Source organism: Syngnathus scovelli, chromosome 20, assembly GCF_024217435.2.
Source record: "Syngnathus scovelli strain Florida chromosome 20, RoL_Ssco_1.2, whole genome shotgun sequence".
NCBI classification, from domain to species: Eukaryota; Metazoa; Chordata; class Actinopteri; order Syngnathiformes; family Syngnathidae; genus Syngnathus; species Syngnathus scovelli.
Window position 1 is genome coordinate 4,905,216 of NC_090866.1, and position 18,731 is coordinate 4,923,946.

At 43.7% G+C, this 18,731-nt stretch overlaps 2 protein-coding genes across 3 annotated transcripts in view; one reads left to right on the forward strand and one right to left on the reverse strand.

Annotated features, from left to right (window-relative positions):
- The window catches only part of mrps18a (mitochondrial ribosomal protein S18A), a 59,960-nt gene that overhangs the window by 31,204 nt on the left and 10,025 nt on the right, over positions 1-18,731 (reverse strand). The window lies entirely within an intron of this gene.
- Positions 4,584-16,568, forward strand: vegfab (vascular endothelial growth factor Ab). Of its 2 annotated transcripts, XM_049757867.2 has the most exons (8): positions 4,584-5,342; positions 6,683-6,725; positions 8,160-8,356; positions 8,676-8,752; positions 9,942-9,974; positions 12,049-12,123; positions 14,974-15,105; positions 15,195-16,568. In XM_049757867.2, exons 1-8 carry the CDS (start codon positions 5,289-5,291, stop codon positions 15,214-15,216), a joined length of 633 nt encoding a protein of 210 aa, XP_049613824.1. In that variant the 5' UTR covers positions 4,584-5,288; the 3' UTR covers positions 15,217-16,568. The 2 variants fall into 2 exon arrangements, with proteins under 2 accessions (XP_049613824.1, XP_049613825.1); XM_049757868.2 differs by lacking the exon at positions 12,049-12,123 and having other exon boundaries at positions 4,586-5,342.

Genomic DNA, 18,731 nt, shown 5'->3' on the forward strand with positions numbered 1-18,731 from the left:
TGGTTATTGGTCGATAGTTTCAATTCAAAATGAGCATTGTAGATACGTTTCAGACCATCTGATTAAAACCCAAAAGTATTACTCGCCCCGCTTGCTTTAAACACGTTCAAACTTATTCAAACACACTTTGTAAACTATTCCTCAACACCTGCTCCTACTTTTTTAGCTGTTACGAAATGGGAAACTAACACACAAGAAAAATAAAAGCTGACTTACTCACACAGTTCTCTTAAAAAAAAAAAAAAGTCAGTGTGTTTATTTCACACTCCCAGTTGAAGTTTACTGCAAAACTGACACATGATTTAGCTTTTTTTTTTTTTAGCAAGGTTTGTTCTATTGTACTTCTTGAGGTCCAATTCCTTCCAGCAGATGCGATTAAACATGGCAGGTGTTTCTAATGTTGTGACTACTAACAGTTTTTTTTTTTTTCCTGCAACTCTGTGATCCCTGCAGTGACCCTGACAGGCAAACAAAAACAGAACAATAATTCTGCCTGTGAGAAGCATTCGTATTTCTGCGGCAGACTCGCCTGGAGCCACGCATTCCATCTCCCACTGTACTTGCTGCGCAATATTGACTTACATGAAAGATAGTTATCTGCTCTTCACATGTTTTTTCTCTTATTTACATTCTTCCAAATGTAGGTCACAATTTATTTGGCTTCCTAAAAAACACATTTATCCATAACCGACTCGACAATGGTGACGACTAAAATTCCGATAAGACAGATTCTTACTTTTGAAGCATTTAATTGCATTTTTGGCGTTCCAAGTAAAGATGTAATAATTTCACTTTCTCCAGCAATTAGTCAGAACATTATCTTTATTAGTCAGGCTGCTCGGGGGAAATCAAACTTGAAGTGCGCAAAATGGTCGTTTAATTGGATTTTACAGACCACAGTCCGGCTTCAGGCACTTAGGGGACACGGCTGTCTCTTTATTGTTTAACATATTGATTAGAAATGTATTTTACACCGTAGCATAATTTAAAATTTATAGCGGGGGGGGGAGTGGAAATGAACTACGGTGATGTCGAGGGAAATGCTGCCCGCTTTGCAAACAAAAATTTGCGGCCGAAGCAGTGAAGCTAACCTGCGTTAAAAAGACGAGACGATCCATTCACCCGAGTGGATCAATGCTTGCACGTACACACAATGGCGAACACAATGGCTCAATTGTCGGAAAAAGCGGTTCAAAGCTAGGTGTGAGGCGTGGCATATGGCAGCCCGGTGATGCAATTGCGCCTTTGCATTGTGTTTGATGGGAAATGGAGCACGTCAATAGATTGATCAATGAGCTCAGCGGCGTCGATTCGTTGGCGAGACGGCTGCCAAAATCGGTTGCGCAAGGTTACGACTTTCATTAAATTCCGATGAGGTTGCTTTCAACGGATAATAGAATAATTGTACTATTTTTTGACAGTTCTTTAAAAGGATGATTTATGACCAACTGGTGAGCAATTAAAAAATGGAGCGGGCTGCGTGCTAGCCCACACTTGGACTAAACCAGGTTAAGGAGACAAAGAAATTCCTTTCAGGTATCAAAGGTATCTAATTTAACGGAGGATGTAAAGTCTGTTTGTTCAGGTGAAAGCGTCAACAGGACCACAATGGCCGCTAAGACAATGCGTGCGTTTGGAAATTGCCTGTAGTCACTCTGCTAACACAAACACACCTGGAAGATTCACTAACACCAGATAAAAAGCTCTCAAGGGAAACCACGGCAAACAAGGAATCTGACTTATTTTAAAGAGTGGGGCTGGTTGTGTTTATTGAGACTATCTCTCGGATGCTATTTGAAAACAAGTACAACAAAGGGATTAGTCTTGCTTAACTGCGCAAACCGCAGTTTGCATCTTGCCAGCGCCATGACTCATGGCAGAAAACTTTCCCAAACTTCAAAGGCTCCTGAGGGTGAAAATCACTTGTGTGGAGTTCAATCGAATGACAACAAATGTCTGATAAACCAGGTCTGACTTGCGCCGCCGGGCCCGAGATTGAATTTGCGCGTACGTAATGCAATGTGTAAGCCTCCATACCAGCAGGTGGCAGTAGTTGGAACAGTGCTAACTTGACTTGCAAGTGTCACAACTGTTATGTTTTTGTTGTTAGAGCAGTCCGAGCCCCGCTCATTCGCTGTAAACACTGAACTGGCGCTAACCAGGCTAAAGTTCATCTTTGAGGCGACCTGTTTGCTTTTCTGTCATGTGACTACCACGACAAAATGACTAAGCTGTAACATAGTCATAAAAATAAGTACGACAGTAAACACAGACACCCGAAACGTGTAACTATAGAAACTGAGTTTGCCGTCTCTCACTTGGCTGGCTAAATTATTTGAAAAAGTGTTTTAACTGCTCAAGAGGGAGTACACAGATCGCTTGCTGGAAGCGACCGAGGAGAAGGAGGAGAGAGACAAGGGTTCAGCGAACTGGACGAGCCACTCGGGGAAATGACGGGAAGCCATTTTTCCCCCCTGTTTGCTTGTTAACGCACTTGAACTTTAGCTTTGGCTTTATCTAAAAGCCCTGACTTATCGCCTCTTCCCAATATAAGAGCAGGACAGGTGGGGGGGCTTGAGGCCTCTGCCTCTGTGCGCCACTCCACTTACAGCTGGGCCGGGTCAACCAGTTGCGAGGCTGATAGGTTGATGATTTATTCCGAGGCTATCGGACATGAGCAAAGTCATCTGTGCAGCCGCAAATCGCCGCCAAATTCTCGCTCTCCCTCTGGCTTTGGGTGATCGAGAGAAAGAGAGAGCGAGAGTGGCGCTTTGGCGAACGTTCGCAAAAATGGAACGAGGTGCTTTGTGTTCCAAAGACTACAAACAAGGCTTTTTACTCAGGCGCTGTCTTCGGCAGACAGTAAACAGACTCAACAGACCGTTTTACATCTGCACCTCACCCAGCAAGCAGACAACTTTGACTCCCGAGCCATCCCAAGACACAATCAGTAGAAAGTTGCAACTATTCTGCAGAACCTCCGCAGTAGGATTTGGCAAAGATTGGGTGTGGGGTGAGGGTGGGGTATGGGTGTAGCCGTAGCGGGAAGAAAGCAGGAATGTGGATTTGGCTCAAGATGGTTCGTCGGTCGGCCGTTTTGTTCATCTGGTGGCGCCTCTGATGCAATTTACAGTAGAGACACAACAACAAACATGCTCCCACATGCGCAAAAATATTAACATTTGCAAGCCGACCAAATCAAGACTATAAATTTGCGGGTTGTATTCATCTGGAAATAACTCAATGATTGTTTCTCCGGGCTCACTGCTGAAAGACAAGCATTTAATGCTTGTTATGTAACGTTTTGATTTTTCATACTATTTCTCGATCTGTCTAGTGTGTACGCTACCTCCAGAAAAAAGGCCACAAATGCTTTGCAGGAAATCTCGGGAAAGCAGAATCACAGCTGCTCTCAAAGCTCAACTTAATGTCAAGATTGTTTGATGAGTTTCGTTCGAATTCTAGTCATTTGAATACCCGAAGCCAGACAACCGTGGTGTGTCATCATCACACACTCCAGTCTGTCACTGCTCTATTGGCCTCATGATAACAACTGCAGTAACCAGTTTGGCCAGCAGAGAGCTGCCCCACTGTATATTCTCTTCATTTCAAGGTAGGTTTCTTGGCAGCACTGCTTTCAGTACGTGCATGAGAACATTAAGGGTTTTTTTTATGGTCGAGTTACATATTAGCCTCTCCGTGCTGCTGTGTTAAGTTAATCTACCTGCCAAATCAGTAGTCCTGTTTGGTTTTAATAAACTATATTTGCAATGGGACTTTTGACCATTAGACTCTTGATGCTATGTAACCAGGGAATTAAAAAAAAAAAAAAAAAAGTATTTATAGGATCAAATCTCAAGCGTGTCAATGCGCACGTCAGCCCTTAACTACGATTAACACTTAAATGCAGCTCATCATCTGTCATCACTTTGGAACTCCTCTTACGGTTCCTCCTACAGCTGTTGCCAGAAAAGAAAAAAAAGAAGACAGGTGGCTCATTCTGAGCGGGCCATCGTTGAGAAGCCCCATTCACCAAAAAAAAAAGGGGAAGTCGCAGCGAGACTCATCATGTGGGTGTCGGACATTGTGCCTGGACTACGTGCCGATACGCGCACACGCACAGGCGAGCAATGAACAAAGTTACTGTCAGTGCTGCTCAAAAGGGCATTATTAGCTTAATCGTTATAGCAATGCTATAATCAAGACTTATAATTAGAATGGCACTCGGGGACCTCAGTCCCCTGCCAAGATCGAGCTGTCCTGAATGTCTCCTGGCCTTTATTGATAGAACAATAATATTATTTTCAACTTAGTGTAAAATCTGGTTGTAGTTCTAAGGATGGGAAGCAACCCCTGCGTGTAAAATTGAAATGCTCGAGTAGTGAGCCTTGAGGGATGCCATCATTTTTTTAATTCTGTAAGGGCTGGAATGTAATGGATGATAAGCTTGCACGGAGCAAATTAAACAAGTTAAGGTACCAAGGGTCGCAGCTCAATGAGGGACTCAACGCAAGATTTGATTAAGCCACGCCCCACCGTGCGTGCACCAATCATGGCCGGCCCGCTTCGCACTCACACACACTCACCCACACAAACGCACGCACAGGCACTGTGGAGTGCTGGAGCTGAAGAGCTGGACGCGTCCCGGTTTCCTGGATGATCATCTGACTCCGCTTTGGTGCGCGCAAAAGGAAACGTCAGATCGGAGCGGACGCGGACTGCCTTCCTCACGTCACTTGGGTTCGACTCGAAGGAGGCACGGGAGCGCGGTGCGAACGGCGGGCTGACTGCCACTGGCGCAACAAGCATGGGATTATTATTCAGTGCGTAATGTTGCCACTCGGTCACTGCGGGAAAGCGCACTGCCGCTGGACCATGTGAGACGTCCCTGATCGAGCCTCTCTGTGTTTGTGTGTAATGTGTGGATAGTAACCTACACCCCCCCCCCCCACCCACCCACACACACACACACACACACACACACACACACACACACACACACACACACTCTACCGTGGCCCCCGACCCCCCTCCTCCCGCCCCTGAGGATCGCTCAACAGAAGAGTTTGGGGCGCAAAGAGGGTTTTTTTTTTGTTTGTTTGTTTTTTAATTTGTGCGCCGCCACCGACATGGACGCGGCACCCACGGACCGACCAGGACCCCCGTTTTAACAGCCTTGCTTGTAAATGCTAACTTGATGGTCGTGAAGCCTTCCTCCCTCCACCGACCGCACCACCAGCACCGCCGCGGATTCTAACACCTCGCCCGGATTTGGATTTGACAACACCATGAACTTTATTGACAGTTTGACACTATTATTTCTGACGCTGTCGGCTGTCAAGGTGAGTACACTGTGGGTCAAAAAATGGGAAAAAGAAAAAAGGAAACGCGTCACTTGGCCCCACAGGGTCATTGTTGACCCTTTAACAAATTGCCAACATATGAAGCTTTGCTTCTGAATCATTTAGGGACTTTTAATATATTATCATTTATGTTTAGGGATATAATTTTTATTAAGTTAAACAAAAATATACAATAAATGTAAAAGTAGCAACCTATGCTGCTCTCTCATTTCATTTTTGACATAGTGATATTTATTTTCATTTGTCACATGTCCCTTTTTCCCACCTAATATAATTCAGGAGTTGTCAATTAAATCGTTTTTCTATGTATGTATGTATTATTACAATGTAAAATAAATATTTTATATGAAGCCTCGTTTAATAGTCACTGAAATTTGAGATATATATTTTTTTAAATGAAATAATTTCTTAAAGTTTTAACATTTTTGAAAATTACTTCGGGTAGAAAAAAAAAGTCTGAACTCAATGAACTTTGTCAGCTGTACTGGCTGGTCATAGGTCAGAAGTGTGAGACATTCAATCAAAGACAGAAAATGGGGAAAAAAAATTCTATACGATAAGAACACTTCTTTTAAAATAAAAATGACCATGTGATATAATTAAGGCCCTTTAACCACATCCGCACCCCAAAATTGAAAAGGGGCATCCTGCCCTTGCCTAGCTTGACACTCTTCCCAATGTTTTGAGTGAGTGGGTTGGTGGGTGGTTATTTAAGGGGGGGGCTCTCCCAGCCAGACCCCTACTCTCTCCCTGTCTCACACCACCCGGAAGGGGCGGGCTCTACATCCCCTCAACAGGAATGATTTTTTTTTTTTTTCATTAAGTCCAATTGGGGTTGAATGGTGCCGTCTCACGCAACATGAGCCGAGGTATTGCAAACTCATGGAAACTTGCCAGTAATCCTTTTGTGTGGTGCCACTGCACAGACACACGCGCATGCACATGCACACACATGCAGCAAAGCAGTGAAAGGGGGTGATGGTGAGGTGGCTGGTTGACATTCTTACCAGCTTTTAATGGGAACAAATGCAGCCAGAAGTCCATAAAGGTTACGAAATCAACGCAACTGTCGCGCACACGGGGTTGTAAAACATTTGCCACGTTCAGTGCCAAGATGAGGTCACATTGCCCTTATGTGCTGTGTCAATCATTACTGTCCAAAGATTAGATTTACTACTGTAATACATCAATTTCAATTTTTTTTTTTTTTTTTTTGCTCTTTAAGGGGTTCAACCACCAAATGTGAATAGATGTTATGCAATAGGGCCTTGCACAACTCACTTTTGCTACCATTTATTTTATTTTTATTTTTTTTGCAGAGTGCCCAATTACCGAGGGAAACGCAAAGAGGTCCACATGACGGTAGGTGTCCTATAGGACAGGCTGGGAAATGTCAATGCGTGTTTTGGGGGAATGTGTGAGACTGTGAATGAGAGAGAGCAAGACTGAGAGTTTGTGAAAGTGTGTGATAGTGCACGCGAGTGATTGTGCCAGTGTATCAAGTGAGCGAATGTGAGTGTGTGCGTGTGTGAGAGTGTGAGTGTGTGCGTGTGTGAGAGTTCATGTGTTTGTATGAGAGGATGTGTATGTGTGTGTGTGTGCGTGCGTGCGTGCGTGTGTGTGTGTGTGAGAGAGAGGCCTAGATGTGATGTCTCACCTTGACACAGTACAGGCACACTCTCGCCCCCCGGTGGCCAACATTTGACTTGACATTTGAACGGTTTTTTTTTTCCCCCACATTTTTTTCATGTCTGAGGTTAGGCGGAGGGAAATCTTACAGTCACCAGACTCACTTTTATAGAAAGGAATGTAATGTCATCCTCCCCCCAACCCCCGCCCCCCTTTCACAATCCCAGCATTGCTCAATCCGATTTTGGAAGAGTCAGTTGGGGGGGGGCTTCTAGTTATTCGTCAGGCATCGGCGTCGTGTTTGTATTGGCGGTCTCGAAGCTTGTTTTCCGCTCACTTGTTCTCAAATTGATAGCTTGGATGCTGCAAGTCCAAAATGTGTGTCTCGGGACGAGCTGAGCGTTCGGTCTGCCGTTGATAGATTTACATATGGGCAAAAGTGTTGATGTGAACCTCTTACTCAAGTCATTCATTAATTGGTGTGACTGCAATGGCCACTGATTACACCCGTAAGCTGCCTATCTTTTTTTTTTTGTCTACTTGGATGAGTTTCCGCACTTCAGACGAGCAGAGCCAGTAGGCCGTCTTTCAGGTTGAACATGAAATTCTGAATCATTCCCACAACACGCAGTCCAAAATCCCCATCCAGCCTTCCCACAAGAGTGGAAGCTGTTATAACCATCCGGGAAGTCCACAGTTTTGCTTTCCGAAAGTTTAACAGCTACCTGTCTCAATAATTTTGTCTGTATGTAAATACTGAGACGCGGCAACCTGGTAATAACCAGTCGTGTGCCAGGTGATTATCCAAAACGCATCGGGCAATTATGTAATAATTATTCTTCATTTTTATGGCGGTCATTGTAACTGCGATTTGGCGTTTATTAAAACGAGACGTTCAACAGCCCTGATAAAAGCTTGATAGCGTTTGTTATTGATGCTTTTGTTTGAAGTCACTCGGTGTTTCCTAACTTCTATTAAGCTAAGGTACAAAGTTTTTGTACACAAAATCTCAGCACACCACTAAACCAAAATGTCTCAAAACAGTCTGTCCACTATATTTATATACTGAAAACATAAGAATTGATCGTAATTATATCGCATGAACGGCAACAGGTGTACATAGCTAGGTTTTTAAAAGTACTGAATTTGCCAATTTCCCTTCCACAGTGATCCCCTTAATGGAGGTGTACAACAAGAGCTTGTGTAAGCCTCGGGAGCTGCTGGTGGAGATCCTGCAGGAGTACCCCGAGGAGGTGGAGCACATCTTCATCCCATCGTGCGTGGTGTTGACGCGCTGCGCCGGCTGCTGCAATGACGAGACGCTGCAGTGCATGCCCACGTCCAGCTATAACGTGACCATGGAGGTTGGAAAACTCACTCACTGGTTATCCTTTGGGGAGCCATTTTGTTTTTGGGAGTGGGAGAGGGAGCGGACTCTGGTAGTTTTGTAGATCACTGTACTTGAATCATCATTTTAGTCTTGGCACGACGAGCCGCTTTGCGTGTGGTTTTTCAACAAGGCAATTATCGTCTCGACAATTTGTTGACAACAGTCCATAAAGTATCTCCAGCGTGTTTCTGGATCTGTTTTGGATCCTTTTGGATTAAACAACAAATGACCATAAGTAGCTTTTGCAACTTTTCTCCGCTGACTAACTAACCCTTGTGTATTTTTCTTCACAGATCAAAAGAATAAAAACCCAAAGACAACAAAATGATATCTTCATGAGTTTTACGGAACACAGCGCGTGCGAGTGTAGGTAAGAAACAATCCAGACACACACAAAAAATGTGAATGTCTTTGGGGGGGGGAAACATCCAAAAGAAATGTCAAATCCTCTTTCGCCTGCTTCAGACAATTTTGACAGGTCTGCTAGATTTCTATCTTCTTATCGTCTGTTTCCTCCTCTTGGCTGGCGATAAAAAAGCTGGCTGCAGGTTGAAGCATATCCCGGTAGACATGTGCGCCGGCTTATCGTCATTCCATTGCACGCAGACGCATTAGTGCAGCTGCTGGCCAAATTCTCAGCGTTTCCTTCTGCTTCTTCACGTTTGGTGTTAAGTATGGTTTTGCCGTCTCGTTATCTTCCAAGGCGAAGAAACAATTCAGTCAGAAGTCTCCTTTCCAACCATTGAAGTCTTTTCCAGAGTTTTCAAGCAGCTATGAGATATGTTTTCACCTCCTCCAGAGAGGCTTGTCCTCTGAGTCGGTCAAATTATCCGATTTCCCTCCAATGCTTTGAAACTTATGTACTACAAATGATGGATCTCTCTATCTGTGCTAGCGATGTATCGTGAAATAATTCAAAGCTTTTCCACTAGATGGCAAAAAGAACATAATTAAGCTGTGCTAGGTTTTTGCGGCATTTTTGTTTGGTGGGGTGACATGAGATTATTTTTTATTTAAAATCGATGTGCCTTAGTTCAGTAAAGGTAGCAAAACAGCGCTCTCCGCTACAATTACAAAAGTATTGGGACAGGTTGCCATTAAACACACCATTGCTATTTATTTCTACTTTTACCCTTGAGCGTGGCCACCATACTTGTCGCCTGGCAATAAGGAAGTTAGCCAAACACGTAGACCTCGTAGTTGGCTTGACCAACAACTTGAACAACATTCATGAAAACCTGGTGATGAAATGCAATTTCTGCCCCCGAAAAAAAGTTTCAAAATGTCTGCGCAGTGTGTGACCCCGCAGAATGAAACGGCACCTTTCCTCATACTTTTGCCCAGCGAGAAATTGCACCACAAAGCATTATCAGCAAGAGGCGCTCAGAACTACTATTGTGTGCGTACGCATCCGTGAAACAACACTCAAGCCCCCCCGGTGCACTGTCACTTGTGAAGTCGGGGTCATTTAAAAGTGAAAGCGAGTTGGGCAAAGTTTAGGGAGGTTGACCATGCGCAGATGTATCTAATAAGACATTTTGTTGTGTGCCTGCTTTCAGGTTAAAGAAAGAAGTGAAAGAGCTGCGAGAAAAGTGAGTACTACAGAGCATCTTGTGAAGCTTAATGCTTGAGTTGAACAATAGCCAACAGAGATCCGATCTCGTTGCGGCAAACAAAAGTCGGCCTCTCTCTCTTTCGGGGGCAGCCATTTTGACTCGTTGTCCCTCCAGCCTACAAAGTGGAACACGAGCCGTACAGTAATTTTGTCAATGCTGGTTGACTTCCAGGCTTGTCAAACCTTAAAAAAACTGTACAGTAAGCGAATTTTAAACTGAAATATAACTTTAACTGTAATTATTAATAATTGTATTTTCAAATGGATGGGAGAAGCTCTAAATGTTCTGAACTCCTGTTTTAAATGCCATTGGGGTATTGAGCAGAATTATTGCGGTTCTCTCTCAGCAGCACCTCTGAAGGTGCTACAAGGTACTGCATTCCCTTTCGCCTCAAAAGCTTCAAGACACGATTAATCGATTCTCGGTGCGTTATCCATCTTGTTGTTACCATTAACAAAAGCCTACATTGATGAGCCGTGCAGGTGGCTTACGTCACCTCCGGTAAATAAGTGACTCTTAACGAGTTTGTTGCCCTCACCACGCCTGACCTTGATGCCTTTGCTCCGCCTGGCCCTATCTCCTATTTACATTCTTGCCCTCCTTTACATCCATTTAACTCCCGCTACTCAGATGTCTACTCGCTATGATATAGATAGCGGCGTCTTTTTGAAGAGCCGCCTCGCTTTATGACGTTTGCTCAAGTCGCTCCGCTGGCACCAGAAGCCGCTAAAACCCGTTAAAACGACTCCCTGAGCGCTTGTTAAAAATCGGTGGCGGTTGCATTTGTTTGCGCTTTAGACAAGGCCAGTTATCGTATAGTGCCGAGGGGCCTCCTCTTTAACCTCCTCTTGATTGTTTACGAGTTGTCCCGCGGTGGCCTGCGGTCGACAAAGACGACGCACTGGCGGTCATTCAACTTTTCGTTTTGTTTTTTAGTAGTGTGACTCAAGTCATCAATGTGAGAGGTCGGGAGGAGCGGCTAAGCACTGGGTGCCAAAATATACCGGATTTCGTAATTAGTCAAAACAAGACCATCGGCTTTGTCATAACAAATTTTTCTGCCAAGGAAGAAAAACGTTCATGTAAACACACGGCAAAGGACAGATTTAGGAGCAGAATGATAAATCTATCGCGGTATGTTGTACAATTTAATCTTTTAGACTTTAAAGGCAGCCTTCCAAGAAATGTATTGACGGATATTTATCATCTTGGAATGATGGTAGCGAGTTGTAAGCTAAATATTTTCTATTATCATTACATTATTCTAACAAATGTGTTAGTTCAGTTTAACAGTCACATTTGGTGCAGCAAAAATCAAGGATTGTGTTGTTGCTGGACTCTGTGTACAAATAGCTGTGGTCTGATATGCAAATGATGCTAGTTTGTTGCATTTTTGTCTTTTCTCCTGATTGTGGGCTATTCCCAGAGGCAAAAATCTTGCATGTTAAAATCAAATTCCTCAGAAGTTTCATTAAAGGGTCTTTACATGCTTGGGAGTAAAATGCCCAGTCAGCAAAAGGCGCACATGTAAAGCCCCAGGTGCATCCTTTGTAAGCCTCTAATCCTTTATGAGCTTGTTCCCATTGTGTTGCGCTTTGAATCAATAACAATGTTAAGACTTGAGTTGACTGATGTGGTCCGGACGAAAATTATTATTTTTCATTAATGTGGGGAGTTTTATGTATTTATTTACTGTTTTATAAAACAAAACAGTAAATGGCTCGCACGCTCATCTTTGCACGGAACATTTTAGGTCCACGACGTTCTATTATTGATGTGGGAAACAGCCGACGGGAGCTTGCATTCTTTGCGCGCGTTTCAAAGTCTTGACCAGTGACATCGTTTATTCGAATTCCCACAAAACAAAATAGCTTTACTGGGATAAATAACGCCTGTACTTTTTCAGTGCTTTTCAAACATTCAGTTCAACCGTAACCTATAAATAAATATCGCCGCTTTGACGATTTTTTTTTTTTTTTTTTTTTAAAGTAAAGCGGCGCTCCACTCTCTCAGACTCTCTTTCTCTGCGTTGTTGTGCTCTCTCTTGCAGACAATCCCGGCGAGGCCCAGCTAAATGCCAAAAACGAAAACGAAAGAAAAACCGAGACATAACAATTGGCGATTCGTATGTCAGCTCCGCCTTCTCCGCCTACCTGCACCTGAGTGTCGTGCTTCTCGTAATTAAGATGGCTTGGGAAGAGCTCCTTTGCTCTTTTTAATGTACTACAGTCCCACCCCGTCCATTAGCATGTCGCTAACGCGCCCGTCACGCTAGCACCCCGTCATCTCACGCCTCTCCGTGTTTTGCTAACATTGTCAGACGCTGCTAACCGCTAACTTAATCCATCTCACCCATCAAGACTAATCAATCGTCGTAAAGGCTCAAACGTACGCCGCGCCCAACTGCTACAATCATGAAAGAAAAGTAAAAGGTACATTTTCCTCGGAAGGTCTCAACTTCAGATGGGCGATAACGGACGAGCAGGAATAAACGCATAGACCAGGGGTGGGCAAACTTTTTTACTTGCGGGCCGAATTGCGTTCTAAATTTTGACCGGGGGGCCGAACCAGGAGCAGATGGATGTAGTGTTTGTGTGAAGTAATATAAACGACCTGTAAAGGTCATTGCATAAAAGGTTTTGGCCTTTAGTAGGTAGTAAAGCATGGATATTCCCAAAAAGTTTTTTGAAAACAAATGCATTTATTAACAGCATTAAAAAAAAAAAAAACTGAAAAACTGCTATCAGTGATTCTCATAAAATACGACACTGTTATTATGAATAACAGTCTCCATCACTTCAGTGCCTGCAGGTCAGATTAATGAAAGATGTTTATCTTATGAGATCACATCAAACGGCAAACATTCTGACCAAATATATCATCTCGAAAAATCGGTGAAAGCATACATCCAAATAAAGTAATCAAAACGGCAACACGGTGAGGGGTATCTGAAAATCTGGTAACAGAGGTGAGGAAACGGGAAACACTTCCTTAAAGTAAGCCTTAAGAACTTTACAGGTTAAGATTCGTCACAAACAGGTGGTGCATCAATGTCCTTGAGCATCCTGCATTGTTTGAAAATGAGAATGGTCGCTAGTTTCAATCCCTGCTATTTGTACAGATCATATTCAAAATGCATTTTTTTTACAACAAACTTGAAAGCCTCCCCTTCATTTTCAGTGGGAACAGTGTTGTTGGTCTCCCTTTTTTTGATAGTGTGTCATAGTCTGGAGTAAAATTTGTTGTGGCAATTCTTAGGAGAGATCCGAGGTGTTGGTCCGTTTACCTAGATCTGTGACGGGTTGATGTTGATGTTCATGTGGCCGAACGTCACGTCGCGTACGTCGAGCCAAATTGGCCACTCTTTTTAAACACTCGGCACTCAGTGTCCACCTTGCTTTTCCATGGGCGACTCATTTTAATGGAAGGATTCCAGGGGAAGGTTTGTGGGTGGCTTTAGCGTAAAACTGTATCCGAAAGCTCGGCGCGCAAATTACAAGAATGCTGTCGTCACAGCCCACGCTCTAAATTCGGCACTGATACAAATAGAGCGCGAGTGCGCCATTTCCGTACTACTGAGTACGTACACGTACTTGTGAGTGTGCACCGAGCTTTCTGACACGGCTTCCGGTAGTAAATGCGCAGGCGAGTGGTTCCCCATCTACTGGGGAAACACAGTCATTGCAGGCAAAATGACCGAGAGAAAAAAAAAAAAGTTTAATAATACAATTTATTTAGGGTTGGCGGGCCGGATTAAACGGTCCCGTGGGCCGGATGTGGCCCGCGGGCCGTAGTTTGCCCATACCTGGCATAGACTGTTGGCTGTTGTCGTTGCCGCGCCACTATCAGCGGGATCGTAATCAGCGTGTTTAGTCTGTGTCGCTTTGCTGTGTCTCGTCTCTGTCTCCGTTGCCCATTATGTGCTTTTCATCTTTTGTTTAGGTGCCCCCTCGCACAATGCTGGTACTTTTGTTATGTCACGAGATATGAGTGATGGGTATCTGTTGCTTTCTTTCCACTCTGCTAGGGGCAATTTGTACTCGAAAGCGATTGTGTATCAAACACTGCTTTTGAGTCGCCGAGCAAGCGCTTGTCTCGCAACAATTCTGCCGCCATTTTGTGTCTCAAGTGCAATTGTTGGTTTGTCGTTGCTATGTGAAGCAATGGAGTAGCTGAGTCCTTCCATCTTTTTGACAATAAAATAAAATGTCCTCACGCTGCAAAAAGCAGATTCTCGACTCTTCACATTAGGTTTTATTTATTATTTATATTTTTCATCATTAATAACATAAAACAGGCGGCTCGGTGGCGCACTGGGTAGTACGTCCGCCTCACAGTTCGGAGGGTGCAGGTTCGATTCCACCTCCGGCCCTCCCTGTGTGGAGTTTGCATGTTCTCCCCGGGCACTCCGGTTTCCTCCCACATCCCAAAGACATGCTTGCCCTCCAAATTGTCCCCAAGTGTGAGTGCGAATGGTTGTTTGTCTCTGTGTGCCCTGCGATTGGCTGGCAACCAGTTCAGGGTGTCCCCCGCCTACTGCCCGTTGACAGCTGGGATAGGCTCCAGCACGCCCACGACCCCCGTGGGGACTAAGCGGTTCAGAAAATGGATGGATGGATGGATGGATAACATAAAACATTGGAACGGCTATCTGGCAATTGAACTAATTTCCGTGGGGGAAAACTGATTTGCTATGCAAGTGAATTGAGTTACAAGCTCGGTCACTGAATATCGCACTAACGTAAGACATATGAAAGATGAAGGTTTCAAGGGGGCGTGAAGGCGGCCCACGTGCGTTTTTTGCCAGTGTGCAATACAAGCCAGACTGTCACATGCCACGCAAACGGTTGGAAGGGCAAGCTGGGCCGTATGACCTGAGGGAGGGTGACCATTTTCTCGCTGCGGTAATTCAGCACTCTTGATAATCCTCATCTGTCTCTTGTTCCTTTCCCCGGATCTGTCTGTCTGTCTCTAGTATTTGCAAGCCCTGCTCTGAAAGGAGGAAGCATTTATTCGTGCAGGATCCGCAAACCTGCCGCTGCTCCTGCAAACACACGGACGAGTTTTGTAAAGAACGCCAATTAGAGCTCAACGAGAGGACCTGCAGGTGAGAGCAACTTGAAGCCAAGTTTCCGATCCATTTTTTTGCTAAGCTAAAGATTTGTAAAAAAAATCTGATTCCTACCTTTTGTCCAGATGTGACAAGCCTAGAAGATGAGCGAGGAGAAGCGCCGTGCACATTAAAGATGAAGGAATACTCCGTTATATTAATAGAACGTAATGCAACGGATATTTCGCAGCACAGCACTTTGACATTGTTTTCTGTGGAAAGCATTCTGCTCTGGACTGACAGAGAAGGACGGACAGTTGGCTCCCATGGTATATCTACAGTATGTGTATGCGTTGCGTGTGCGTGTGTGAGTGAGTGAGTATGGAGACCAGCATACTACACAACTGTTTGCTGCTACAAAAAAAAAAAAAATTCATAATCAACTAAACAAACGCATCATGTGACGGAAGCGCCTTCTAACTGACTTCACTGGATGCGAGTCTACTGTGCCGGTACGCAAATCGCTCGGAGATTCAAGACGACAATGATGAGGAGGAAGAGGAGCGTTCTGGCACGGATTCACACGTGGATGTCTGCTTTTACTGCTTCTTCCAGAAGATGGCTGCTTTTTCCTCCGAGGACATTTTCAGCACACGATCACGAGTGCCTTTAAAGGGATACTGCAAGCCGACGTGCTATTATAGCTGGCGTGAAAGAAAACCACTGAATGAAAACTCTACTGTAGTTTGATTCCATCGGGAAAACCAGTGCCTCGCTTCAAAAAAAACAAAAAGACTGAGAAAAGTGCTTTATAAATTATTCGTTCCTTTTTTCCAGGAAAAGGGGGATTTAATGCAGTAGTGCTTTGATTACACGTCCTCTCTGAACTTGTATATAGCTAATATTATCCCGTCATAGTCCATTCTATATAATTTATAATGTCAGAGTATTTTTCAGTATTCATTTTATTGCCCATATTTAATGCGCTCTATTTATAAATGCAGTGTTGTGTTCCACCTCTCCCTACCACTGTCCAATTTTTTGCATGGATTCTCTGTGCTTTAATTTTATTATATTTTTACATATATAACTAAAATGAAATTACAACAACCAAAAAAAAGGATCAGATATTTACTAACATTCCCTAAATGCTTCCTTTGTAGCGAGGAGGACACCTGAATTATTAGGCGGACGTACGCAAAGCGCGTGTTGGTCTTTTAACATTTGTATAGGTGTGTATGTAAGGACGTGTGTGTTTTCTTTGTCGTGCGACACGCAATTACAGAATAAAATACTGCTAACCAACACCACTAGACCACCAATAACGACACAAAAATATATACAAAAAAATACAGCAACCTCTACCATCAGTCTCAGAAACCTGATTTATTAGCTCCTCCTCCTTTTTTGTTGTTGTTGCTGTTCCATCACTAATAACCTGTTTTTATGTGTCCATGTAAAACAGTAAAGCTTATTTATTTTCAAATTATATTGTTTTTATATAAAATACTGAAAAGGTTCTTGTGTTGTGTTCTCATTTTCTTCCAATGCCTAAGACTTAAATATGTGACAACGCCATCGACTCATTAACTGAAGTCATGCTATCATGATTTTTTTTTTTAAATTAATAAATAAAAAAGACGGAATGGCTAACAGTCTTAAGAAGAGATTTGGGAGTGTCTATTGAAGACACTTCGGTACTCTTGTCCCCCTCGTGATTACCAAGTGCCAAGCCAAGACGGGAATAAGGGATTGTCCACGCCAGGAGCGACGTTGCAGCGAGAGCAGCTGTCGCTCATGACGCGCCAATTCATCTGGTCTCTTGTGTCGAACGTCTTACGCAAGAACATCGGATGAGCGGGTCATGTGAAAAGTGTGAGTCATTAATGCAATTTAGAATCATTACTCTTTAACTAGCCTCCCTTGGGCGGTTCACAAGGTTCTAAGGCTTAAATATAGCATTGATAATAAGGGTGTTTTCACACTTGGTCCCTTTCAGCCCTCTAAACGAACTCAGATCGATGACTCAGCATTTTTTGTGCATATGTGAACACGCTAACCGTACTCAGACCCCTTTAAAACGAACCGTACTGAGACCACTACGGTTCGCTAAAAAGTCAACGGTACGGTTCAGCTAATCTGTGCCTTGTGAACACAAAGCGCACTGAGTTCACTTCGCCTTTTTGCACTGTATTGTAACCTCCTTTTCTTGCCGTAGATTGGTCACGTGACTGCAGGCGCAAAAACAAAAGAAGAACTCTGTCCTCTTTGAAATACATCACAATGTGAACACAAAAAGAACTGAGTTTGTTTCCTTTTGGTCCACTTTTTGGTCCACTTAAAGAGGCCTGACTTTGGTTCTTTTAAAAGGGTCCAGGTGTGAAAACACCCTAAAAGGATAAATTGACGTCAACATCAAAAACGTTTTTTTTTTTTTTTTAAATAAATTGCTCGCACAAAACCATAATGGCGGGTTAACAAATGTGCGACAAACCGGCAGGCTTTTTAGCCAACTGGCTGCTAGATGAAACGTATATCCCAAAAAGACAAAGCAATGATCACATTAAGACAAAAAAAAAAAAAAGAAATGGAAGGTATTCAGACTGTGGTGTTGCTTGCCCTTTTTCTTTTTTTTTCTTTTTTTTTTTAAGTAGTAGTTATCCCTGCAGGATTAGCAACTTGCTCAGTAACACTTTAGCAGTAGCTGATCTGCGGGCCCCATGGCACCAATCTAAGCCCCCTGAAAGTGCTTTAAGTGGACCTTTAGCGATCTTTGGCCATGTTTGTTTTAAAAGCGGTTCCCTCCAAGCCCTGTTGCCCCACTGCTTCCTGGCCGCATTAGCTGCCCTCGCTTTACGTGCATACTTCCATATATAAAGCGCGCCATATAATCCCGGTAAATTCTGGGGGCCCGCTTGGTCTCAGAGTACAACTCCCAAAAGAATGCGGTAAACATTTAATCGGTGATTTAACGGGAGCTCGGGGCGCAGTGTGCAAGCTAGCTCCTGTCTTAGCTAAATTGTGCTTGTTTCGTGTCAGTCTGGCAGATTTAAAATGTTAACCTAAGAGGGTTTCTTATTAAGGGAGCTGCCAAATGCGATTCAAATACAAAATACTAATAATTTAGCTAATACAGAAAGAGAGCTCAGAATTATTTGTTGTCTTATTGAGACTCGTCAATATTATCAAGCGTGACCTTTTGACCTTTTAGCTCGTAACACTAGAAACCATAGCGACTGGCGAGACTAATAGTCAAGACTGGAGGCGGTAAACGTGCTTCATGGCAGGTAAATGAGCGCACTCTGTGGATATAAAAGGACTCTAATCACGACTTGGCACCGTGCTCGGCCCACAGGCGTGTCTGCGGCGTGGTCAGGTATAATATGTGTTGGCTCACACGTAGTGTGCCTTTAATCTATATTTACCCGCGTTTGTGACCGACAGTGACACGGGAAAAGGCCCCCATTGGGTCATGAGGTGGAGGAGGGCGACGGGGAATGATCCAAATCAGTTTACAAAAGGATCAGTGTGAGCAGGTGGGAAAAGAGACTAGTTGAGATTAAGCAGGGAAAGGAGAAGGGAAGAAAGTTTGCTTTGTGTTTGCGACTGAGCCCCCACACACAAAATTGTTGAGCACTTTCTGTTCCACAATTTTAATATAAAAAAAAAACATCCTACTGGAT

Excerpts from the sequence above, each read along its gene's own strand:
- vegfab (XM_049757867.2), top strand. The coding sequence starts at position 5,289 with ATGAACTTTATTGACAGTTTGACACTATTATTTCTGACGCTGTCGGCT. Across the intron at positions 6,726-8,159 it reads GCAAAGAGGTCCACATGACG|TGATCCCCTTAATGGAGGTG; the intron begins GTAGGTGTCCTA and ends TCCCTTCCACAG. Across the intron at positions 9,975-12,048 it reads GTGAAAGAGCTGCGAGAAAA|ACAATCCCGGCGAGGCCCAG; the intron begins GTGAGTACTACA and ends TCTCTCTTGCAG.